Here is a 27,319-nt window from a genome sequence, read left to right as displayed (position 1 = left end):
TTAACCCATTCAATTTTTTAAAAAATTCCTCCATAAAATTGAATCTGAGGGAGAATGTGTGTGTGTGTGCGCGTGTGAGTGAGAAAGAGACAGTGAGTTAGTCATAATGCTGACTTGATAAGAACTCTTATGTACTCTCATGGAGACGTCAAGGAATTTACTTCAAAAGAACGATGTACAATACGGTTACCATCCCAGTGACAGTGGTCAGCACTAGAGTACGCAAACACTCCCTCTTGTCTTCACTAGTATTCACAAGGAACACAAAGCAGCCATTGGTGAGTAAAACAAGCCAGCCTCCAGAGGATACTTTCACACTGGCTCCTTTTATTTGCTAGACTCTTTGGTGCCTGTGGCAGTGCCTGAGGGCCGCTCCACCCGTTGTACACACCTTCTGAAGTATATTCACACAGGTAGTACATTGCACACGCCCACTGAATGCATTATAGAATAGTGATGGTGATGTAAATGAACATTCCTGCCGTTCATTTAGGAAAGAAGTGAGCAGTTCCAGACAAATATTATGCGAATACTTTATTATCAATGTGTGAACGGTGTTAGCTTTTTGTCTGGATATTAGTAATATGTAAAAACTATACACCAAAACCAGGTTTGTCTAATTTTGCTGTATAATTTTTCAAAATGGTATTCAAAAATTCTTTATCTTTATAGATGTTTTATATATATAATATATATAAGCCAAAGTGCATTTCTGTTTTTTCCACTTGTCCATGTACACATTGCACCATACATAAATAATTACATTGTAAAAATGACTCCAGTATTTACAAGTATAATATATATTTCATATAATATATAAAACTTTATATTAAATCTAAGTAGACGATATTTGGGATAGTTTGTGGGGTTTGTCCTGTCTCTGGGTGTGTCTTTTGGCTCTGAGTCTGTGACTGGCTCTCAGTGTCTCAGTATTTGTTTGTGTGTTATCTGTGGTTGTTGAGGAGGATTTCGAGCCAGCATGGGCAGGAGGTGATGAACTGGCGCGAGTAGCAGGGTCCCCAGCCCTTGGCAAAGCTGATGCGCACACTGTTGGGGTCATATGGGCCGTCCGGTAGCGCAGGCTCAGCCTCGTGGCGCAGCAGCAGCCGAGCTGAGAGCTCGTAGTCAAACACCTTGATGGAGTATCCAGGCATGACCTTGCGTACAAGCAGGCCGCGGCCTCCTGGCGCCTCCAGCGTCGGTGAGTTAACAAAGATGGGGTGCTGGCTACGATTGTAAGCCCACACACCATCTGGCTCTTTGCTGAGCAGCAGGCCATAACCGATTTTGCTGCGTGTGCGCTGGGAAGTGCCACCACGGTGCTCGCCGCCCAGCTGGCCCAGGCATAGGCCCGTGCCCTGAGGTAGGTCATAGAAGATGCTCACTGAGGGCTCATACACTGGGTAGAGGCGACCCACTCGTGTCCGGTGCTCCCAGTACGCCACGCTGCACCAGTGGCTCTGCTTAGGGGCGTCCGGTGACAAACTGGCATCTGTCAGAGAGAGAAAAAAGGAGGATTATAACCTATAGAATCTTATTATTATAGTTAATACTGATGTTAGGAGTTTGTTAAAATGTAGGGCATGTCGGGCATGTCTTCTATGCAGAAATACAAAGATGTTAAATTGAAATCCATGTGTTTATCTGCATACATGCCCAACAGGTAGTTACACTAGATATATGTACTTTTTTGCACTGCCTCAAGGGGGCACCACTCTTAGGCTTTGGATCTGATCAGTATGTGTCAAAAGACTAAATTTGACTACTGTCTGTGAAAGACATTGGCCTTATTATATCTTGAAATCATGATAACTGGAAAAGAACCAGGGAAACAAAAAACATATTTCAACTGACTCACCCTTCAAATGATACTATCTGCTGTTTGTAAACTATTAATCTATTAACAGATCTTCTCCCTAGTGTGATCGAATGTCTAGTCATGAAATACCTGCAGAGAGCTTTAAAAAAGATAGAAAGAGACCCAGAACTGTAAATCACTGTAAATCAGCTCGCTAATTCACTTTTCATGGCGGAGGAGTCTGTGGACTGTGTTCAGTGCCAAAGCCCTCCGCTTTCCCACTGAGTTACAAGTCCCTGGACACACACACACACACACACACACACACACACACACTTCCATATTCCATGAAACTGCACACAGTTCCTGGACATTTCTACCTCTCATATATTCTTCTTCTGCAGGAAGCTTGTATCCAGTTCGTCCCTCCCCCACAACTCATCCCTCTTTTTCTGTCTCTCTTCTCTCCCCTCTCTCTCCCTGTACATTCCGGTGGGTGGCTGAAGGTGGCTAGAAAAGGATGGGGGATGGAGGTCTCTTCCCTCCCTCTCTCTCTCTCTCTCTCTCTCCCTCCCTCCTTGCTCCTGCTGTGGGCCAGAGGAATGGCATTCAGCTCCCTGACGACTTAGCCCAAGCTCGCGACCTCCTGACCCCCCAGGCTTCGCCCTATCAGCTCCCATTAACTTACACGGCAAGTGATGCCATTATTTTGCTTCAGAGAGTCTGCTGGCAGAGCGGATTTAAAGGGCCCGCTCTGTGGCCCCATTCATTTCTTGGCTACATTCCGGCCCTAATAAATGACCAGCCTATTACGCAGAGCCATACAGCAAACACACACTGCAGCAACAGGAACTCACACATGTATTAAATGTAAAGCACACATTCTGGGCTCAGTTTAATCCCCAGCTCTAATCTGGGAGAGAGAGAATTGTGTAGCTGTGTAGGAATAGATGTATGTTCTCTCTCTCTCTCTCTCTCTCTCTCTCTCTCTCTCTCTCACACACACACACACACACACACACACACACACACACACACACACACATATTTCAGAGCACATGAAAATGGCCCCTTTTCACTGGACCCCTGAACGTTACCATTAGTGAATTCCTCAGATCTTGCACAAGCCTGCAAGGTATCTTTTTTTTTCCCTCAACGGCCTTTACAGCCTTCTGTCTGCTATCATTTCAGAGGCTTTGAACATAAGCGTACTGCTTTACGAGCAGTCTACACACTGCACACACAACACAGGTTCTAGCTTAACACAAGCAAAATATAAAGGCTTTAGAGGAGCTGTGATACATGAGAATGCACTTTCTGTTGAAATCTATGGGTGAAAGATGTAAAAAAAAAAAAAAAAAAAAAAAAAAAAAGTAATAAAAAGTATAAAAATATTTTATAAAAAAATGTTTGCTGTTAGAATTGCAACGTGGATCTTAATTATAGATGATAATTTAGCATTTTAGAACTTTATTACTCCCTAAATATTTATGAGAAGTAAGAGGGGGATGATAAAAATATTTGTGCATACTAATAGTATTTTGTAAAGTGAAGTGCTTTGGATGGAACCAATACAGCTTATTACACTGAGCCAAATGTGTTAAATAATTCATTTGTCTCTAACACAAAAGTATCATGTAATTTACCATTTATAATAAAGACACTGAAAGAGAGAGAGAGAGAGAGAGAGAGAGAGAGAGAGAGAGAGAGAGAGGAGTTGTAAGGAACAAAGGTTAATAATGGATCTAATATTTTGCTTGGGAAGGCGAGTAAAAAAAAATATCACAGGAGGCCAGGACTTTTCCTAATTGTATCGTGTGTGTATGTGTACGAGCGTACTGCTGTTCTATGCATATTAAGTATGTGAGCGTTTCAGGCAGTGTTTTTGATTTGGAGTGAAATTTGTGTGTGTTGGCTGTGCCGCTCTATGATTATGTCAGCATGGAGGGAGGGAGAGGGACAGAGAGAGAGAGAGAGAGAGAATACATTTTCCTGAGAAGGGAAAAGTTATTAGAATCTCCTTAACAAAACAGTACCATCTCTCTTTCTTTCTTATTTACATTCTCCCTCGTCCAACACACACAGTCCTGCTTGGAAATAATCAGTAGATTCTCAGTGGTCTCGGTCTCACTTAGTTCAATTTCCTCTCCTTGTCTTTTTCAGCATTCATCGATTTGCCAACATTTTTGTCACACCTCTTAAAGCGGTGTCTTAAAGAAGACACATTCCCTTTCAGTTTAGAGGTCAGCTAGGGCTGTTAAATGTAGCTCACCATGCTGGCACATAACAAAGAGGTTGCAGAACTCCTGTCCTGTCTCTCCCCAGAGATCTCCAGCAGGTAAGACAAGCAGTTCTCCGTTAGTGATGCCAGGTGCACTAGCGCATCAGTTGTAATACAGGTGCCAGAACTGATACAAACTCCCAGAAAACCTAATGAATGGAATATATTTGAAAGCATGTCCCATTTCAGATTCACCTCAGATACAAGGGGAAGACACAGTTAGCGGTGATTTAAAACATTCGGGAATCCATTTCTTTGCATCTAAAATACACAATCGTGTTATTTTCATAGAGCAAATCCCTGACACAGACACTCATCAACCACACACACACACACACACGTAGAGGAGAGAGCTGGAAGCAATTACTCCACTTTGCATCTGTTTAACCTCGCCACCTCGGAACAGCTCCGTTTACCCATTAGGAAAGTAGCGGTCATTATTATCACCATTATATTCTCAGAACTGTCTCCTCTCAGCATCAGTCTCCTAAAAGACACACGTTGTCGGCTGCCAACACAGAGACAGAGCCCTCAGACAGCCTAAATTTGGAATTCACTTATGGAAACCATTTGACCAAGAAAAGATGACCTTCAGGAAAACGGGGGGTGGAATAAAAAACCTTGAAACAAATCACACTCTTTATACTGTATACAAAAGCAGGCTGGTAATCATTTGTGAAAGAAAAGTTCTACACCTTTGTTGAAGTGCTCTGCAACACTGTTTGGTAAAACTGAATTCCAATAAAACCAAGGGCTTTTAGGATGATTTAATGGTAAACTGCACACTCAAACAAGTGGATAAAGGGTCTTAAGAGTGGAGTGTTAGTTTTTCAGTTAGATTCAGGTTAGTCAACAACATGAGTGATTTTTAGACTTAGAAAAAGACACCAGTTACTTTCAAAGCAAGTGCGCAGCTATCTGGAAAGCAGCCTTTTCTTTCGGTCCAGCCTTTTGTTTTGCTTCATTGTTCAAACTACTTCAAAAAGTAAAGCGCACACAAACATACGTGCACGCACAGACGCACAAAGGCGTTCCCTTTGAATGTCTGCACTTGCGCATAATGCCCTGTGTAAAACTACCGGTGTAATCACTTGGGCAAACAAATGTATTTCATGGCTCTTTTCTCATCCCGTGCTTTGCAGGGCAAAGAGCGCGACTGTTCCCCCAACAAGCAAAGTGCTCCATGGAAACCACTCCAAACCTATACAGCTGCTTCTCCTCTTTTATACACTCTTTGAGGAGTGAGGAGTATCAAAGCTGGGTCATGCCACTTCCTCAGACGGCACAGTTCATAATACCCTGACAAACTGTACGTGAATCATAGTGTACGTGTTCCAGGTCAGCTTGAGGGCATCACAATACTTGAGCTGTTACTCGAGGTGAGAATATAGGCTTTATGTACTGCAGATACATGTTCTCAATTCAGTTCTGAATAGATGTGGAATGTAAAAATAAATAAATAAATAATGACATGACTGGCATGGTACCGTTTTTAACAATAATCCTCATTTGTCCTGATGTACCCGAGACTTTGCATGCAGTGGGACAATATGAAAAGAAGCTAAAAAAGAAGCGGACAAAAGGTAGGGTTAGAACCCCCCCCCCACCCCCCACCCCCCAATCTGGGAGTAATTACTACTAAGTACAACTAAGTACACAAAAAGGTCTTGAGAGTTTCAATGGCAATCCTCTCTTATTATCCAGTAATGCTTTTAAAAGCACCATACAGAGAAGAAAAGAAAAAGAAGAAGAACAGCCCTGGGCTAAACTCACATCCAGAGAGAGAAAAAGAGCAGACAGAAGAAGAGCAGTATGGTTTAGAGGGCCTGTCGTCTCTTCCCGCCGAACTGCAGACCCACATTGCTCTCTTTTTCATCCCTCTCTAATCCAGGGAATTCTGAAAAGATGAACTCATTCCTCTGCTGCTCAGAAAGGAGGAGAGAGAGAGCGAGAGAGAGAGAGAGACAGGGAAAGAAAGGGCTGTTGGAGTCTCTTATCCTGTGCCAAGGATTAGATTCCCCTCCAGCTATTAGACTGTACCACTAGGCTGACAGGCAGAGGGGGAGACAGCTTCAGAAGTGTGTTTGTATGTGCATGTTCAAGAGAAAGAGGGGGAAAAGGGGCAATGGCAAATAAGAGGGAGGCAGAAGAACAGACAGAGTGCAGTTTACGATAGACAAAATTTATTTTTTGATGCCTCTCCAGACTGACTGGAGCATTCTTTTTCCCACTCTGTCTGTATGGAAAGGCTGTATTTTGGGGAGGTATGGGTTTGCTCTGAGTGGGAAAAACTACCCCAAACAACCCTAAGCTTCCTCCACCAACCCACCCTCTCCAGCTATGTGGTACGGCTCTGATGTTTTTAGACGACTATCGCTACAAAGCAACTTACAACTGGCTAAAGCTACATTTAGGCTGGCGTCTGTGCTATCTCTGCCATCAAAGACTGCTCTATCAGCCAGACGCACTAACCGGTCCTGCGCCCTCACTCAGATAGATTTCTGTCTGTCTTTTTTTCCTTCTCTGTCGCTCTCATTCTTTCTTTCTCTCGGCTTTCCCTCGCAAGTCTGACTGAGCACAGGCCAGAGAAGAAAAAAAAAGAAAAGGCCAAAGCAACAGAAGCTCACAAAGAGTTACACACTAACACCAGTCACCCTCTTATTCAGATAGGGTTGCGCTAATATAATGCCAAACCAGTGAACATAATCAAGAACAAGAACAGGGAATCCCTTGAGGATGTGACCGTATTATTCAGCCAGTGCATCACCCTGCTGTAATCCTTCCTAAAAGACTCTGTGGCATTAACGATGGACTTGGATACATGGTCAGATGACCGCAAGATTCACACCTCAGCCACATGTAAAGCCCAGCACTTGGCTCCTGCCATGCAGACAGCCGTGCTGCGGCCCTCATGTCTTCACACTTCGACACGTAGGGCATCTGAGTGCACAGAAACTAGCGAGTCAGGTCCTCTGGAAAGGCTGAGTGTGTACAAGGTAGAGGTGCGACTGCATGTATGAAATAGTAAATCTTTAATATAATACATAGCGACATTACAAACCACAGTATTTGTATAATGCCTTTGGAAATGTTCTTTATAGAAGGGAAAAAAACATACACAAAATGAAAATCAGAGAAAACTATTTAAAAATTGTTCTGACAACCCAGTCAAAACTAGTTCAAATATTCCACTGGCTTTTCTAGACAAATAACTGAACAGGAACTGCAGCTGCTGAGTGCCTTAGTCACAGAATATGGTAAGAAGTAAGCAGACATCAAGACAAATCAAATAAATGTGATTTATATGGTTATGATACAGTAAATTGTCCATAACATTCCACCCCTATTACCTCCATTGCGTCTCAGACTGAGAAGACGCTAGTACATGGGTTTCTTGTTTTGGTTTGTCATAAGTGAAAGGCCCAAATTGATCCTACATTCATTCTTGACGTAACATTACATATACAGAACAGTACACCAAACAGGGCTGAGTCCACCATCAAGAAATCTGGATTACAGCATCAGTTTTGGCAATTCTTCAAGTCCCCCCCCCCCCCCAACATATTTTTTGTGCTAAATTTCCAAAAGAGTTAAGAACAATAATGCATAACAAATAGAGAACTAATTAGATGTTAGGATTACAATCTTAGATGTTCGGCATTTTAGGTCAGACTAGAAAGAGACTGGCCATGTTGCTCTGGGTTTGTACTTTTCTCATTTGTAGGCCTACACTGTTGAACCCAATTAGCAAACTAATATCATGAGATTAGAGAAGCGCCAACCCATTGGACAACCCATGCTGTAGTACTGGTCCGAGGATTTGTTGGTAACATGCTTCATAACAAATTAGCATAAAATTGAGAAAATCTGTATTTAGATCTCAGCTCTAAAGTCTTCTTAGTAATTAGTAGTGTGAACGCAGGGTCAGGAGCACAAATGGGTTTCACACTAAAGGAAACACACAGCACTATACAAAACACGAAAAGGATATTCAGCTGTATTTACTGCGTTTATTTTATGGTTAAAATAATTTGATTTGCCTTAAGCATTAAGTATCAGCTGAGAAACAAAAGCAATTAAATGTATTAATTATTTATGTTTGCCATGGTACGTGTACAATCTGCCAACCGAGTGAAAGCAGGGCGCTCTGTGTGGACTGAAACTCCGCTTCACATTACACTTTTCCCATGAGCATCTTCCACAGGTGTGTCTCAGACCACGGAGAACTGTATCCCATATATCTGTGCTACAATCCAAACACATCCTATGTGTTAGCGGGCAATGAGCTCTGACAGCTGAATATAACAGTGAAGATTTGCTTTCAGGCCGGTGTAAAATTGAGTCCATTTCAAATGAAAGCTGTGTATTTGGATATGATGCTTCGGTGAGGTGATGGACACACACTTGGCATGGTGGATGCCTGACTATTGATCAACTGACTGGATTGCATAAGCAAGCGCCGGGAAAATGGGTTTTGTCAGGACGCCGCCATTCGAGTACTCCGGTTCAATTACAACAACTCAGGGACACACAGTTTTGGGCAGCCAGTGCGAGAGCACTAAAGCATAATGAAAACGTGGAAGGGAGCATTTCTGATCATTCGCAAGTTATCAGGCATGTCAACAAGGCGATGCCAGAGGGGAACAAATCGAATAATGCCCTTCTGTCACACTATACACACAATCTACATTTAAACTAAAAGCATGCATTAGACAACAGTGTCAGCCCTGTGAGGATAACCAGATCTTTTCCCTGTTCATAAATAGCCTGTGTACAAATGAGTTCAGAAAGGCCTCAGTAAAGGGCACTGAATGGCAGCACAAACTCTCTATTGAGCACTGTAATTACATTTGGAGAGCAAACCAGGCTCTGGACCGAGAGATGATGCGCTGGCTGCTGCGCTCAGAAGGACTCTTTTTTTTCCCCCCACATCCTGCAATGTTAACCGATCAAAATGACATTGGGGGAATAACATAGCTATGGTATGTTTCATTACACAACTAATGAGATCAGAGTGTGTAAGCAAAAATGAATATCGAAACAAATTAAAGGGAAGAAAACCGGCTCTGTTATGCTCTCATGGTTTGGATTCACTGACTGAATGAGAACCTTTAACCTATGATGGAACATTTCTATCCTGATGGAAGTGGTCACACTTGTCACGGATGACAATTTTCTCCATCAACAGGGCATGAGGGCTCACTGAATGGTTTGATAAGTATGAAAATGATGCAAATTATATGCTACGGCCTTTGCAGTCTCAAGATCTTTGAACACCTATAGGAGATTTTATTTCTCTCCAGCACTATCATCAACACAAATTTGAGGGAATATCTTTTGGAAGAATGACTTTCATCCCTTCAGTAAAGTTACAGAGATTTGTAGAATCTGTGTCAAAGCTGTACTGGTGCCTTGTGATGGCCAAACACCTTACAAAGACACTTTATGTTGTTTTTTTCTATGTCACCTGTCTATAGTTTGATCACTGTCAGGCCTCAACAGATGTTTTTCTGCACATATGTGAGTTGTGTAAAAAAAACAAACCTAGATCGCTCACATTCTATGTACCACCATGCAGAACCTATTTGGGGCAGTTTGGGAGAGATTAAAATCCCAGTTCTGTGAAGAACACCTCTGATGGTGGATGCTGGATCCCATTTGGTTCAACTGAATAATATTTCCACATTTTCAAGCACCAAACAAACAAGTCAGTGATGTTCTGGAAAAATCTAAATCTATGCTCCTGCCAATATGAGTTAGACTGACAGGTCTGAGCTGCTTTCAAGTCTTTTGATTACAGGACCCGTTTTTAGGACAGAGGACTACATCATCTTTGCTTGGCTTGAGCAATGGAAAAGAGTGTATGAAAGAGGGAACAACCACAACAGGAAATTCAAATCCAATTCCGTGGCAAATATATGCGCTCTGCTCGGATTACATGTTAGCCAAGCAACTCACAAGCCAAGAAAATAGGCAAAAGCATATGAAGACATTAAAAATCCAAGCTCGCTCTCTCTAGTACATACACAGACGCTCTCTCTCTTTCAGTAGGGAGCAAGTGTGGAGAAGGTGGGCTACGTGGGCCCCTTTGTTTAATCCTCACTGAGCATTCTGCAGGCACAGAAGAATGTGCTAGCTCTTTGCTGTTTTAAAAATACTGGCCACCATCGGTCCCCGGAACAACTGTCAAAGTTCCTCTGGAGAGGAAGGGAGCAAAAATATTCACCTTATTTTAGTCAGCTGATTACACTGAAGGTTTACACAGCAGCCCATCCCTTCTCCTCTTTACCAAATTAGAATTGCCGGTCCTAAAAAACCGGCCAGGAGACAAAATGTAGAGAAAACACAACGTAAGCATCCACAACTGCCACCTCTTTCCGTCCGCTCCCCTGAGCCTGGGCCAGCCGGGTACTTTCAGAGCGCCCAGCACTCAAACGCAGCATTGTTCTGCCTCTCGGCAGCCTTGAGAGAAGGCTGGCTAAAATACTAAACCAACAGTTGGACATTCCATACATTTTTAATGGCATGGCTGGGTCTTTATTTGTTGTCCTAACCCCGTGGCCTGGCCTAGATGAATGGCTCCATTGGAGGAGTGCAGGAGCGCTGCGAGGAGGAGGGAGCGCAGAGAGACAAGCATCGCCAACCTTCCCACAGCACGCTGCAGGATTAGCTCACTGGCACTGCTGCGCATGGGAGGAAATCTCCTGGTGAAAACGATAACCTGTGCAAATGGGCCGTATTTTTCAGTTGCGGGATGTGAGTGGGCCAGGCTACGCGTGCAGCTGTCTGAAAAGCAAAGGCGCTCGTGTGTATTAGGGAATGCATATACACACATTATCAGCTGTGCAAAGAAAGTTTGCTGTTGATACTAAGTCTAATGGGTCAAGTTGGATGTTAAAACTTACGTAAGGCTTATTTCAAGGTCAGTCAGGCAAAACAATGACGTCAAGCAGAAACACCATGCTAGCTCAAAGTTGAAATGTACCATAATGAAAAGCCACATCATTTAGGCAAGGTTCTGCCCGGCTCCTGATAGTGTTGCCATGAGCAGTAAATAAATACAGCATGCAGCAGCACAGTTTCTGTTTACTTTTAACTGATTTGGAAGCCTATTATTTCCACACTGCACACTAGATTAGCCGCTGCCTATCAGTCACAGAAAGGCCAGGCTATTTGACTTGGATAAATGACTGATGAACATTTACACTCGGGCCCTGAAACAGCGTGAAGATGCCTGACTATGATGCATGGTTACTTGCAATCTTCAAAAACGCTGGAGTGAATAATGATGCAGACGGGCTAAAAGGCAACTGCTGTGCTGTTATAAAAATATGTAACATGGCTGTTTGACCAAAAAAAAAAAGAAGAAGAAGAAGGAGAAGAAAAAAAGAGCCAAACAATTTGTGTCTCACTTCCAATCTCTTTCGCTCACTCCCCTTCGTCTCTTTCTCTCACTCTGTAAACGCTTCACATCTTGAAATCCTTATAACTCTCAAACAACCTGGAGAGCAAACAAAAGATTCTAATCTAATATCCACAAGATCTCATTCCAATCCCACATCCAGGGGTCAAGTAAAGTACACACACACAACTACACACACACATTGTGATTACAAATACATGCTTAAGAAGAAGACAAGATAGAGTCGATTATCCCTTTCATTACTCTTTTAAAATAGTTACAGATAATACATGCCTAAATATAATGAGATGACCAAAAATAAATCCATGAGTCAACTAAAAAAAATCCTGATCTGTTCTGAGTGAATCTACAGGAGCCTGACTGCTGTACTGTACTACACTGTACATACATGTGTGTGCGTGTGTTTTGACTTTTTACACGCATTATGTAAGGGAAGAGGAAATCTGTCTCTCCGGACCGGAACACACACTCGAAGAGAGCCCCGCAGCCTCACTGACAGCACGGTTCTGTTTTGCTATTTGTGTGTTTGCAAGGGACAAAAACATGTTTACTCAGGAAGTCTATCGTCACACACTATGCAAAACTCAAAACAAAATATGTCAGGAAAAGTCCATTAATGAATGCCGACGTACAAGTGCTCATACACGCACGCACAATATCTCACACACATACACACTTACTCTTTAGCACATCACCTCCAGGCCACTGGCCTTCTCTTCAACATTCCTGAGCCTCCCCCTACCGTCAAAGGGGCGATTGAGCGGGGCCCTAAGCCCCGGCGCTACAAAACGCAGGCAGGCTTTTTAAAACAGGATGTTTGGCTGAGGCCTCCTTCCCCTCAAATAAACAATCCGCAGAACCTGATTTTCTGGAGGCAGGGTGGAAGTACTCGAGTCACATTATTTCCACATCCCGTATCCTGGAGCTCTCAAGGCCCTGGGGGAGTGCAGCCAGGCTCGGGGGCTGCGGTGGAAACCTGAGGCCTCATGCCAGGCAGAAAGGAGAAGGAGAGAGAGAGAAAGATGGAGAGAGAGAAAGAGAAAGAGGAGCAGCAGCCCACCGGGACAAACAAAGGTAGAGCAAAAGGGGGTCCGGTGTGGCCAAGTGGCCCTTCAGACCAATCAACTGTGACAGGTGATAGAGTGATGATTAATGTCCTACAGGTACACATGCTGGCATGACTAGCGGAAAATGTGGCAACATCTCACAAGAGCAAAAAATTAATAAGGCAGCACTATGGCGTAAATAACGCATGGCACATTGCGGTGTGTTGCAAATGATCCAGCTAAATGACATCCAAATGAGGCTAATTCCATTCAAAGGACGAAAACCGGCCTTTTCCACAACAAACTCGGAATCAAAGGCTCTTAACATGGCCATCTTTGCTAGCTGAGGTGTGATAAAACAAAGCATGTGTATTTAAAAAAAAAAGGTTTTAATAACCTTCTGGCTATTTTCAGTATCCACTGAATAAGCAAAGACCTCAATTTGTAGGGAAAACACACACACACACACACACACACACAAACTCGTTTTACACCTGTACAAAATCTATGCATGCAATCTAATCAGTGCTACATCCATATGGTGTTGCGTGTTTTGATTTGTTTAAATGTGCCATGCATTTCCCTCTCTCTCTTTCTATGTGCGCACACACACACACACCCACACACACACACCCACACACACACATACACACACACACACACACACACACACACACATACACAAGCACAATCCAAAGGGAAGCTGAACTTCAGAGGTGGTTCAGACTGACCTAGACAGACAGGCATGCGAGTTTGTATAGCCTGAGCATCAGAGAAGAACAGCAGACAACAACTCTGGAGGATCCAGCATGTAGTCCCCAAGATAGACTTGCACATGTGTGTGTGTGTATGTGTGTGTGTGTGTGTGTGTGTGTGTGTGTGCTTGTTATTTACTTATATCAGGCAAAATCACAACCCCAGCAGTTCCAGTGTAACTCAAACTGCTTTCTCTGCTGTACTCAGACTAACACTCTCTATTACAATATAATACACACAGCTATATAAGACTTATATTATTATATGTAAGGCTTACTACCTCTGTATAACCATCGGTCACTCACTCCCATATTTGCCTTGGAGGCATCAGGCTAGTAGATTTAAGCCCTACTCAGCCAACAGGAGGAACCTTGTTAAATAACACAAGACAACAGACGAGCAACCCGTGCTGCAGTCTCCTGAACTGAAAACTGTATGCTTCTGAATCTCAGTCTCTCCATCTCCATCCAGTCCATGGCTTTGGGATCTGGGATCAGAAAATGCAAAGCAGATCCTATCCTTAGCTATCCCAGCTAATTTGATTACAAAAAAAAGCCAGGGTGAAAGTCTAATGGCTGTTCTGACACACCTCTAACTCAGAAAGAGAGAGAGAGAGAGAGAGAGAGAGGGAGTGAGCGAAGAACACATGCATATTTTTTCCCAGTGAGAGTGATAAGACATAATCCTGTCAAGCCAAAAAAGAGAGGACTAATGCATACTAAGCAGATCGAGACAATACCAATATCTAGAAAAACAGCTCACTTCCTATTTGCTCAACTGATGCACATAATGGTGGTGTAATACCATACAAAAGTCTACTAGTACAGATGTACACTTGTAAACAGTTTGGATTAGCTTCCTTTCTGACATCTGGCAGCTAAACTCCACCGTGCTTGTTAAGGGAGCTTGCGAAGGCTTGTGACGTCAGTTTGAGGCTGTTGAAACGATGCCGTGGCTGAAGTGACAAACCCCAACACCTGGTCTGTTTATCACTGTTTTATAAGGTATTTCCACACAAATGCAAAATACTACGGCCGGCTTGTATTCATAGACTTGCAAATGATCAAGAGGCCTGAAAGGTTCAGGGAGCAGCAGGAACATTGGCAGTGAATATGCAACAACTTCGCGCTGTTACTGATCCAGAAGTCTGAACGTGTGAAGCACGTAGATCACAAAAACCCAACTTTGAGGGGAAACACGGAGTCTCATGCACACAGTTATACAGGAAGCAATGAGAAAAAAACTTCAAAGGGCATCATTCTAATGTCCACACGACCATAAGTGAGGAGTGAGGAAACAGGTGTTCTGCATGACTACCCAGTTGAGGATTTGGCACACACTGTATCACACACACACACACACACACACACACACACACATACACAGATACAGATATACCACAGCAGGAAGATATGTTCAGTAGCCATGCTATGAAAAATGAAGACTTAATAACTGCTCAGTGATGTAGAGTAAACACAAGCTGACAAACACACACTTTTTTTTACCAAGATGTCACTGGGCACATTTAGGTATAGAAAAACAGATGTCATAGGCACACAAATCCAGAGTGGAACCAACAAATACAAATGGAAACCGATTTAAAATGAAACAATGCATATTGTTCAGAAACGCTGAACAGATCAGGAACACACAGCATAATGTCAAAGACTACCATAAATTTAAGTCTTCACCCGCATGACCTCAGACAGCTTACCACGAGACATTTTCAGACCATTAAGAACAGCAAGGTTAGGGTACATTCTGCTAAAAAACATTACATGGAAGTCTGGGACATTATGTTTAAAGCAGATGACATGAAGATTAACCTGTTTGGAAACAACAGTAAAAAGTGAAATGGTCTTTACAGGCTAATACAAACCCCTGATCTGGAAAAACAAAATGGAAGCCCCATTAAAAAAATGTAGTAACTGAAAATAGCTATAGTACAGGCACCAATATTCCTTTATGGATTAAAATTAAAAAACGTTCACTGCCTAATTCCAGAGAACACTTTTATTACATCTGAGAGTTGTTCTGCAAATCACGAGGCAACACAACAATAGGGGTATGTGAATGTATATATTATCTAAATCGATTAGTCAAGGGGTTGTCTGAACAAATAGTCAGTTAATCAGTCTAAAGGAAGCCCTGTGGCTTGGGGTCATGTCCACCTGACACTGGTCTGACGTCTTTCTTAGGGAAGTGTCGACGCAGTACACAGCCCTTTAGTAACTAACACAGATAACCCTCTTCATCAGTAATGCAAAGGTCATTTAAAAGTAACTCGTTTTATTTCATCTTCATACACAGCCTTGCTAATAAATGGCTGAAAATTGAATAACTGTGATTTGCTACCATTTTGCTCACCAAGTTCACAAACCTCACTCACTTCTGAAACAATTTTCAGATGCCTCTGTCTATCCTATTACTATTACTTCTACTACTAATAATAATAATAGTAATAATGATATGTTGTTATTACATTAGAAATTATTACAAGTGAGCTACTTTCACCAGAATATTGTGAAACAACTTTTTAATAACATAAATAACTTTTTTTTTTTTTAAATAAAACACTCTAAATGACTAACTGGCTGTTAGACAACTTCATTCAATTATTCTTCCATCCACACTACCATCATTAGAAAAGAAAAAAAAACTCCCAGCAGATGCAGATGAACCCCAAGCAAAGCACATGAGATGCAAACCTGGAGGCTATATTCCGGGGGGAAAAAACAACAACTATAAATCCTGTATACAGCACTTGTTTTTCAAACAGGCAAACCCCTGGCTTTTGACTTTCAAGCAAAACTTTTACAAAATAAACAAACAAATAAATAACTAAATAAAAGAAGTTAAAAATCACCCCTCCTACCTATCCAGTTCTGACATGCATCGAAGTGATTGTCAAACAGCGAAGGATAAGTGTTAGGAGCAGGTATTACAGTAGCCCATGGGCTACAATCTGCAGCAGGCTGTTACCCCCACAAAACACACAATTTGCCCCCAGGCCCCACTTTTAAGAGCTTTACTAGTTCCTGCGTGTGGGTGGGGGACCACACGGTCGACTGCTGCTCATTGATCTCCACTCTCTGCATGCCAGAAGGGTGGAGTGTTGGAGACGGATGTGAAGGTGTGCTTATAAGTGTTTTGGGGGGGAAGGTTTCTCCTTTTCTCCAGAGTGCTGAGGGAATACTTAAGCAATGACTTATTGAGGAAGTTTTCTGCAATGCACAAACGAAGATCAACATAATTAGCTACACGAAGCAGATACTAATAGGACAGAGTGGAGGAGAAAATAACCACAATGCTAGGTTGTGATACATTTAAATATGATTAAAGCATAAGAAGCTTATATTTGCAACATGCAAATGTGGGTCAAGCAAAAAGGCCCTATATGCACACTGCAATAACGAGGAGGACTGCAGCGGGTCCTTCAGCTCTGCGCTGTGTGACATACAGTGAACCAGAATCAGAGTTAGTGTGAACCAGCGTTTGTTGACACAGGGAGTGTCGCCAGGCCGAGCAGTAGTGGTGATGGGATATGGGGAATGTGAAGTGAGAGCCTTCATCTGGCCAAGCACTCCATTAACATGTGCTGTTTGAATATGAGCTATGCTATTCCCAGCTCGGGAGAGAAACGAGGCGAGGCCTTAGTGTCTCCCTCGGCTGTGGCCATGATCCTACGCATGCACAATGTGCTTCCAGTTTTATGAGACAGGCATGCTGAGTTCATGCCATGAGAGGGGAGTGTTTCATCTCAAATCGGCAGACAGGACGGGGCTGGTTCTCCTCTTTTCTCTTAGTGTGGCCCTGTTCACAGGAGCAGAAAACCTGTCCAACCCCCCTTCGCATTTTCAGTATGCCTAGATAGAGCTGTAACTGTGTGAGCGCGCGTGTGTGTAGGGGGTCAAACATGTGCTATTTGAATGTGAGCATGCCTGCTGTGAATTTGTGTGTGCCATAGCTGGTGTGTGTGTGTGTGTGTGTGTGTGTGTGAGAGAGAGAGAGAGAGACAGACAGCGAGAGAGAGAGAGAGAGAGAGAGAGAGAGAGAGAGAGACCGAGCTAGTGTGTGTCCCAGCTAGCCTGGATCTTATTACAATTTGATCCCACTCAAATATTTCTGAAAGAAAAACAGGAGGGGAGGCCAGCTCTGTGGCCAGCAAGCATGGCCCACTGTGCCTCGTACGGTCTTACAATGAGAGCTTTATCTGCGGCGCACTCTCCCTACTCCTAATGTCCGTTAATGAGGAAGAGTAAAGTACAACATAAAAACCAAATTACCTGCAAAGTTTGCACATTTAGCTCGACTAAATGGGAACTCATAGCCTCAAACACACACACACACACACACACACACACACACAAAACAAAACAAAACACACTTTCCATTTCCATCTATATCTCCATATATCTTTACCACGTTTGCATACTCCCATTAGACTAACACATCATAAAGGATTTAAAGCTCCATCCACTTATTATAAAATGTACATGTAATAAAACAATGGCTTATTTGATAATTCTGTTTGTTCAAGCAGTGCAAAAAAGTTGCATAGCCTTTGTCTGAACAGTGATATTATGTAATGCATTTTGAAAAATAGCACTGAAATCTGACAACAGCGTGTGCCATGCTAGTATTTAGAATCCAAAGCATCGACAGTTCTCACAAATGTTCTCAGTTAAGCAATGGCATATTTATCCAAGGCCTGAACATTCCAAATGTAAACTGGACTCACCTGAGAATTCCCCTTGGGTGATGTTCGGCAAGCTGACAGCCTCCATTTCAGTGTAAGACAGTGTGGAATCTGACAGATCTGAGAGGACAAGATAATTAGTAAATTCTTGTCAAACAACTGCAGCTCTGTCCAGTGTTTACCAGCACCCCAATTAATTGCTTTCAGTTACACTTTCAGATTAATTTCCATTGTATCTCATCACATCTTCAACATAACATCCTGTCAGTGCTTTGCATGTACAATAACAGAGCTGTATGTGTACAATAGTGGTCATGAGGCTATCATTGGTCAACGAAAATCAACAAGAGTTCATTGTGGTAATGGGGGATATCCCAGCCTAAACCCCAACCCTGAGCCAGGCTCCACTGGTTCTCACCACACAGCCAGGCCTGAGCCAAGGCTACCCACCTCCACACTGGCATGTTGGAAATGGGCCTGCCGGATGCTGGCTGCAGCCACCGCTCACTCTCGCAGTTACCGCCACAGATTCCTGGGCACTGTGTCTAATTGCCACCATTAAAATTCTTCACATTGTTGAACTCTTGCTTCCTCTCCATCCCTCTCTATAGCCAGGGATTTAACTAGCGGGTGACAACTGATGGTATCACTGCAATGGGCAGGTTAATACCTGTTTTTGGGGGGTTTTCTTTAAAATTGATGCATGGGTCATTTGTAGCCTTTTTGCTACTAAGAGACAGCTTCTCCTAGCAAAGCCTATTGCAATTATTATATATACACTTAAAGACACTGCAGTTTTTAAAAATTAAAAAAGGATGTCAGATTTTCAGATATATGTGTGGCTTGTTTGTTTGTTCCAGGGACACTTACCCAGTGGCTTGTGTTCGTCACTAGGAGAAAGCCTTGAGTAAGGAGGAGGAGGCGACTCTGCAGAAGAACAGAACAGAATTACAAAACAGAATCATAGACAGGTCTTATCCTACAATTACTGAAGCACTTATTATGCACTGCATAAATATGGCAGGAAAAAGTGCTGAGCAAGCATTCACTGTGCATACTCTATTTTCTTTTAGTGCTACTGCAGTATATAAAGATTAACAGTTCAACAAGCATAGAAATATTATACGTTTCAAATGCTACTTAAAGCAGTTTGCAGTCACATAATTAAATAGAACTGTAAATGAGGAAAATGATGCTTTGAAATAAACTTTTAATACTCAAACAACAAATGATTTAATGCAGCAAATATTTTCTAGGCTTGGAGATGTTTACAATAATCTTTTACACCCTAAAATAAATCTGCAATTGGAAACACCAGAATGTCCATTCAAGAATATAACAATGGGTGAGGAGTAGTGTAAACCAGTTGTTGTTTATGTTCCTTTACCGAAAGCTCTGGTACGTTATTTGACTAAGCAGGCTAATTAGCTTTAGGCCAGAGCGATATCTAAAATTAATTATAGTGATCCTTTAGTGACAGAAATTGTGATAATTGTTTATATTGCCTCACCCCATGTATAAGACATATGTTTACAGCAGGGTTCTCATGGTAAATAGTTTGTCATCGTTCATTTTGGTTTCCTCATTTTTTTCCATTCTATATTTGAGCTGTGCCCAAATATAAACATGTTTTATATATTTACAAGCCTCTTCAGTCTAAACGTGTCAACCACAAAGCCCAGAAGTCCACAGGGGTGCCGGGATAGCTCGTTATTTGTTCAAATGGCTAGCCTAAGCAGAAAGCCTAGAAGAAACTGACAAGATAGTGCATGGTTAAAGTATTTTAATTTCATCATATTTTAGTCATCAACAAGTTCAAATCCATTAATCCACTGTAGCTTGATTTTAGAGCTTCATTCTGTAATAACTAAATACCTCATATATAGATGCTTTTAAAATGTCTTGGGTTTTTTTAATTTAAGTAATTTTTTAATTAGTAATTTATGCTGCATTTGCTAATTCATCTATAGCTTACCTCAATCACTACATTCATAAATGTTTTTTTTGAAAGTTCAGAAATAAAGGAATGGAACTGTACTTTTCCATGTTGCTGGCGTGGTACCATCAAGGGTGCATCTTTTGTAACTTTGTATGTATCTTTTACCAGGTGCATGTGATGCACCCTTAATTAACCTTTGGAGTAACTCTTTAACCCTTTCTGGCAGTACACTGGTGTTCGGAAATTTAACTATCACACATTTTCATGTATAAATAAATGATGATTTTTTTATTGCCACAGGTCTGTTATAAGATTAGTCAGTACACGGTTGGGTTTCTGTGTGTAGAGTATTGTGACTCTGTGTTTAGCTGCTGGTGAGCAGGGCGATGGGAAAGGGGAAGGGTGTGAGCCCCCTGCTGGGCAAACTTTTCACACCTCTCCACAATAACACTGGTACAGTGATAAAACAGACAGCAGAGATACAGCTTTTTGATAGTAAAACATTGTACATTTAATAATAATAATAATAATAATAATAATTCCTTACATTTATATAGTGTTTTTCTAGACACTCAAAGCGCTTTACATTTATACTACCACCTCTAGTGTGTAGCATCCACCTGGATTTAAACCTGGTAGGCCAAGTAAAAAAGAAATACTAACGGAAAAACTGCAAATTCTTAAAGCTCTGGTTGTCTGCTTTCATATGAGCCATGAACCACTACTGTCGAGCGTGACATCACAAATAAATTCCATATTTTGGCCTCTGCGGTCCTTAAGGTTCAATTATGCACCTTAAGTTGGTTTTAAAGGTACACTATATTCATGGTTTCAGGTAAACGGTACATACTAAAGGCACAACAAGTGCACTCTTAGTACCACTCCAGTGACAATAAAAAGTAAAGTTGTTTATTGAAGGATAAGTAAATGTATGTATAGAGTAATATTAGCTTGTTTCATAAGCTGTTCACAATTACATCTTAGCGTTATTGTCATTCCTCAAGTTAAACGTTGCCGATATAAAGTTACATTGTCCTATCACCCAGCCCCAAGTGCCTTAAGCCAAAAGTATGCTTTGTTTTTTTTTATGTGTACCCTAGCGTACACACACAGTCATACACATAGCCTTTCAAAGTATACTCCATTTGACACATACGCATACACAGGCGGTCAACAAATGCGCATTATGACAACTTGCAATATCCCTGTACACATCGTCAAAGCCTGTGTCTCTTTGCAAAAATTTTTCACGTGCATGGATACTGCAAAACCGGGTGGTAGTAAATACATTCCCTCAAACTACACACACTCCACAAATTTGAATGGAGACATTCATCTGGGGGAGTGGAGATGATTGGTGTGAGGAGACAGCAATCTTTTAGACCCAAAACACCTCTCCACAGCCACAGCTACACGGGCTGCTTTGTTTGCAAGGCACAATGTAAAAACTTTCTTTCAGACCATGGCAAGAGGGAATTGTCAGAAGGGGTCTACTTAATGTCTAAAAATGTCTACAAGCTTCAAAGTGAATCAACATTACTTGTAATGCTACTGTTATCACTTTTCATACTGTCACAAATAAATAGTGCAAAAGAATTAAATGCGCATGTGCGATGGTTAGAAAAATCTGGATGCGCCTGTGCGGTACGTGCGTACTCTGCTGATGATGAAATGTATGCCGTTCCTAGCGTCAAGGGCGTAACCATGGTATGGACATTGGGGGGGTCCACTTAGTTGTCCTTAACCCAAACGTAGTGTAAAGGAACGAAATGCTGTGCAACTTTCCTCACTTTCACTCGCATTTATAACAGTCTGTCACAACGTGAAGGTTCACAACGAACTCGGCGGGAGGATATGCAAATGAATGTAATGTTAATGGTCAAAAACTGGAACTGACGTTAGCCTAGCCTAATTCATGGGTGTGCAAGTATCAAAAGTTAATTGACGTTCTTAAGAACAAACCAAGCCATGGTATGATGCCTTCTATACTAAGCTAAGGTTACCTACTATTTAGGTATCTAGTTACTTACTGTCTGAAAAAAGCTCGTATGTTCTGCTGCACTTTTCTACGCTTGGCTGCTGTCTCCATTTCTTACAGACTGAGCTGCTAAAATATATCAACGAACTTGCATTGAGTATGGGCGCAACCAAGTGTACAATTGGAGGGGGGGGCACACACCGATTTTCCTTAACAAACGGAAATATATTAAAAAGGAACAGACATAAATAAATAGAATAGATGAAGAAAAGACAGATCCGTTGGCAGGGTTCATTAAAGGGGGACATATAGAAAATATTTTGCACTGTATATTGGGGGGACAGATTGCTATTTCCTCAACATTGGGAGGGACACGACCCCCCCAAAGAATGCGTGGTTACGCCCATGCCTAGCGTACGCGTAAAAAGTGAAGCACACTTTGGGCTTTATACTGCATATCTGTCATCGGATCAAAATATACCGGAACGTTGTTGCAAAGTGTCACACTGTCTGACTATAAGATTGAAAACTTTCCGATAATCGAGGCCAAACAGATGTGAGCTTCTGAAAGAAAACCAGTAAACGGCTAAAATAATGGCGAAACCACACCAAGCGATGTACACAGCGTTAAAGCGCGCCTGTTATGGTTTTGAAACGTGCCTAATTTTGTTTTAAAGGTCTCATACAATAAATTTACATGCATCCAAGGTCAAAAAACTTTAACGTTCTCATAATTTAAACTGCAGCATTACCTTTTCCCCCGCAAGTGTCAAAAATGACTCTTTCAATGATTCATTCTAAAGGATGCATTCTAAACTCCTCCTTTCAGAGAGCATACTCTGCTCTGATTGGTCAGACGTCCCAGTCTGTTGTGATTGGTCTAACGCTGTCAGCGTGTGTTGAAAATGAAATGCCCACTACCAGTCTGTTCGCGAGCAGCCGATGAAGACCAGAGGTGGGGCTTTTTGTTACAAACCTACGTAGGTTAGTACAGGGAGTAAGTCTGGAATTACTAACGACTCGTTTGAGCTGTTCAGAATCGGTTCCTGCTTTTTTTGTCGTGCACTTTGATTTTTGAAACTTTGCACACGTTTTTACATTCACAAACAGCTACATAACACACTACATGAATAGGTGATATTTGGAAAGAAAAAAAAGAACAAAAAACATAATAGGTGCACCTTAACAGGTCTACTGCAAACTCGGCGTGGAAAAGTCGCCATATTTATGGGCCGTTTGGCGTTCCATAGAAAAGTTTGTGAACATGTGACCTCGCCTAGAGGGAGAAGCAATAGAAGAAGGGTGGGGGAGCATAATAGCGTCTGTCTCTTTAAGAGCGGCGGCGGTAATTGCCAGGATCCTAAACTCAGTCACTCACATACACACAGCTAGTCAGTCTGGCGCCAGCAGTATGCAAACTGTATATTATCACCACTCCTTCGCCTAAATAGCATGAGGGGGACCTTCTTAGGCAAAAAGGGCTTTTAAAACGCAACTTGAAACTGATCTCATTTCAAAAGGGATAATGTCTAACTAAATAAAAGAAAAGGGGTTCTGAGTTGCGTTTAGTAGGCTATAGACTCGCTTCTGCTTACATGTTGCGATTTTATGACAAACCAATTAAACTAACGGGGTTTTTTTCCGCCCAGACACAAACCTGGGCGTTGTTAAAAGTTTAAAGTGCTGTTCATGTGAGATACATGAACGATTAAATATGAGGAGAATAATACTTAGTTCAACTTAGACGACAGAATGGTTGTCTTAAGCGTCGTATGTGAACATTAACTGAGGGGGAATCGCTTGTAGAGTCGAGAGGCCTCGGTTCACCATGAAAGAAACCCCGGCTTTATCGGGACACGCATGAACGCGCGCGAGTTATGTCAATATGGAAAATAGCAGCAGGGGGTCTTCTCTCACCTCTACACCAAAGAAACGGTGATTAGTGATCTAAAACACGGCTTGGTTTACAAATTAGTAAAGGCAGTGTTTGTGCTGGGTCATAAAAACAATGACAGTCGATTATAATCTAGGGCGTAGGGGCCTCCATATTGCGTGGTCAGGGTCTCAGAACTCCAGCATCCTGCTAGCAATTAGTACCCAAACATTAAAGTGACATCTCACCAGCTCATTACTACTATTAATCAAGAGTCTTTAAAATTTGTTCAGTTTTTAAGCAACGTCCTGGACTCCTGGAGGGAGTCCAATTCACCCCATTGTGTGCTACAGAAAATATCTGAACCATGGCTATATCCATCAGATGCATAGAAATTCATGAACCTGTATCAATTAATATAGACCTAATTTAAATTTTTCCGTGTTATGAGAAAGCCAGGTAGTTGGCAAGGCAAAAGGCATAATCTAGAAAGTTTCATACACACCAGAATGCACAATCTCAATGGCCATTTGAAAAGGTTTTGAGAACTAGTGCTGTTCAGTTTGTTTAGTTAGCCTAGTGCTTGTGTTTCACAGCACATCAAGTTAGCTTTATCATCCAGCAGATCTTTACATAAAGGTTCGTTCCCTTCTAGATTTTAGCACTATGATTAGCTTGTTCTATATAGGCCATATGTTTGCTTATATAAAGTGATGCAAGTCACCATCATACTCATTGACATTAAGGCTAAATATTAGTGAGTTAAAAAAAAATGCAGGTTGGTGTAGTTAATTAGTTAACACGTCCACTGGAATGCATCTGTAGGCCATTTTATCCTTTTTTGCAGGGGTCGGGAGAAAGAGGTTAATTAGTTAGGAGGTCATTTGGCTGCTGGAATTACTTAGATGTTAAGAGGCCACATGGAATGGAAGGACTTCTGTTGAGTATGTCGAAATGCAGCCACGTAGAGAACATAAATTGAGTGGAAAATCGTTCTGAATGCATACCATTGTTTTTATTTTGTTGTTGTTTTTTTTAAAGACTTCAAGGCTTTCTTGCTCAGTGTCATAAACAGGCTTTCCACGCTGACTGGCAGGAGTGTGTGCCAGTTTACTTTAAACCTGGGAACCATTTTAATCTCTCAGACACTCGCTGAGGCCTGCACCAGAGCACAATTTCTCAGTAGCAACTCTCACATGTATAGCAGACTGTCACACACATTAGAAAATGTAAAACCCTTAAGAGTTCTATGGTTTTCCCTCTGAGGAAAGTCTTCAAGGTACTATGTAGGATCATACAGCAGATTTACTCCCTATCAGAAAAAGGTCCAAGTATAGGAAGCAAAGAACCCTTAACTATCCAGTGAACCTTTGAAGAATTGTGTTGGGGTTTTTTTTTGTAGGAGTGCAGCTCATGGTATAAATCCAGCACTTCTTGGTATTCTGCTGGAGGAAATCATATAAGGCTTATCTCAGAATTACACCACACACACTCTGAATAGCAAGCCACACCAATTTTTAAAGCTAATTTTAAAGTTTGTATTTTTCTGTACTCAAGACATGCCTTAGTACATGAACACATTAAGTAAAACCATGTAAAACGCCAATAACACAGTAGATATTTTATTTAGACCTTCTTTCATAACTTTTCTTCTTTTTGTCAAAGTATGAAGCAGCATCGTGCAGACTACATCGTAGCCTATTTGAATTTGAACGCACTAAAATGTTTAAGGCAACCAAGTCGCATCATTTTTAAGTTCAACTTCAAATCATTTTTACAGTGAGAGAACAGGCTTTTTCAAACCCCGTGCACTTTCTGCAGAATCCAGTGTTCCCATTCAAGTTACTCTGATGAGCGGACTGACGGCGAGCGCAGGTGTGCTTACCTGGCCCACACAGGCGGCTGTAATGATAGGGGTTGCAGCAGACGAGCGGTCCGTCGCGCCCGCCGAAGCTCTTGCACTCGTAAAGCGCTTTGAGCTGCGCTGTGTGCTGCAGGTCGGTCCATCGGTACAGCTTACACACGAGAAGCTGCGGCGGAGCTGCATGAGCGCCCAGACGCAGCTCTCCCCGAGCCACCATCACACACTCGCTCGGCACTCCGCCTCGGGACTCCACAGCTTCGAGCAGCGCATCCAGCGTTTTCTCCTTCAGCCGTTTGAGCAGCGAGTACGTGGCGGCCTTGAGCTCCTGTTCTGCAAAAGAGCCCCGTTTTGTCTCGGGACTCTCGACTGTGGAGCTGCCGGGGCTCCGAGGCGCCCAATGACACGAGCTCGGCTCCTTCACGCGAGCCACAGTCGGAGCTTCCGAGCTTCCGGGTCCGGAAGAGTCCCGATCTTTGAACAAGCAGCACGTCACCGTCCTGCTGTCGATGTCCTGCGCCGACCGGGGGCTTCCCCGCTCCGGAACACACACCACGGCGCCGCCGTGTTGGTCCAAAGTCACCCCCCAGCCGGCACTGGAACACACTCCTCCGCCGAGCTCCGCACCGGCCGAGCCGCTCGGGGTCATCGCTCCGAACTCGGTTTTGCCGATTTTTTCCGGATGTTCGCCGACATCGTCCCGACCGCAGTCTCCGCTCTTGCCATTGCCGTCACCCTCCTCGTTATCTGGGACCAAACGGCTTCTCCAGAGTCGCCGCACGAGACCTGAGCGTTTCGTCCTGAACATACGACAATTTAACAATCTGATCGGGTGTTTTCTTGTTTTAATTCTGTTCCAATCGCAGGGTTTTACAACTGTTTCTGAGCTTGTGCAACATTAAGGTTGGCCGAGCGCTGTGCAGCGCGCGCACAGCAGAGCACCGTGGGTCGGTAACAAAACCACAACATGGGGTTAAAAGGCACGTTATTGGGTAGCATTAAAATATACAAAGCATCAATGAAATGCAATGCTACACTGAAAACAAAATGCATTCAACACCGAACGCCGTCAGTCGTGCGAGACACGCACATGTAAAACTACTTGAGTTCATCTGTTTAATGCACTAGTTCATGTTCTTAGAGAATAAGTATACATCGAGCATAATTTACGGTGACCAGAGTGTAAAAAAAAATGACTAGAATCACAAACTAATAAAAAGCTATTGTAATGAGCTATTGGAAGGGTTGGAGAAAAACTTAAGCGTTCTCAAGCGTTTCGGACTTTGAAACCAATTCAGACCCGCTCTACGGCCACATGAATGAAGCTCCTCGGCGATTTAATTCCATAGAGAAAATTCCCTGTCGGAACTCGCGATCCTGGCTGATTTCCTCACTGTTCCAGCACACTCCGGTTTAGTCATCCAAAATATCCGTTGTTTGAGGAGGTCAGAAAAAAAAGCAACAATCCTCGACTAAGGTGTTCTCCTGATTCAGTGTTCAGACCTGGCCAAACACTGCAGCTCACAGCTCTCCCTTTCTCCGTTTCTCTGCTTTTCTTTTTTCTCCCCCCTTACACACACACACACACGCGCGCGCGCGCGCGCACGCACGGGGCCCCTGAGGAGAGCGGTGGAGCCATTGGCTGACTACCATCATGTGCTAGTC

The 27,319-nt window shown here is 42.5% G+C and overlaps 1 protein-coding gene across 1 annotated transcript; it reads right to left on the bottom strand.

Annotated features, from left to right (window-relative positions):
• smad6b (SMAD family member 6b) lies at positions 1-27,319 on the bottom strand. Its single transcript, XM_053623047.1, has 4 exons — positions 25,679-27,319; positions 18,874-18,930; positions 18,046-18,123; positions 1-1,492 (listed from the first exon to the last, which is right to left on the bottom strand). The coding sequence occupies exons 1-4, from the start codon at positions 26,460-26,462 to the stop codon at positions 945-947; spliced, it is 1,467 nt and encodes a 488-aa protein (XP_053479022.1). The 5' UTR covers positions 26,463-27,319; the 3' UTR covers positions 1-944.

Source organism: Ictalurus furcatus, chromosome 4, assembly GCF_023375685.1.
Source record: "Ictalurus furcatus strain D&B chromosome 4, Billie_1.0, whole genome shotgun sequence".
Classification (NCBI taxonomy): domain Eukaryota; kingdom Metazoa; phylum Chordata; class Actinopteri; order Siluriformes; family Ictaluridae; genus Ictalurus; species Ictalurus furcatus.
This window is presented reverse-complemented; position numbering and strand designations above follow the sequence as displayed.

Excerpts from the sequence above, each read along its gene's own strand:
- smad6b (XM_053623047.1), bottom strand. The coding sequence starts at position 26,462 with ATGTTCAGGACGAAACGCTCAGGTCTCGTGCGGCGACTCTGGAGAAGC. Across the intron at positions 18,931-25,678 it reads CAGCCGCCTGTGTGGGCCAG|AGTCGCCTCCTCCTCCTTAC; the intron begins GTAAGCACACCT and ends GTTCTTCTGCAG. Across the intron at positions 18,124-18,873 it reads TGACGAACACAAGCCACTGG|ATCTGTCAGATTCCACACTG; the intron begins GTAAGTGTCCCT and ends TTGTCCTCTCAG.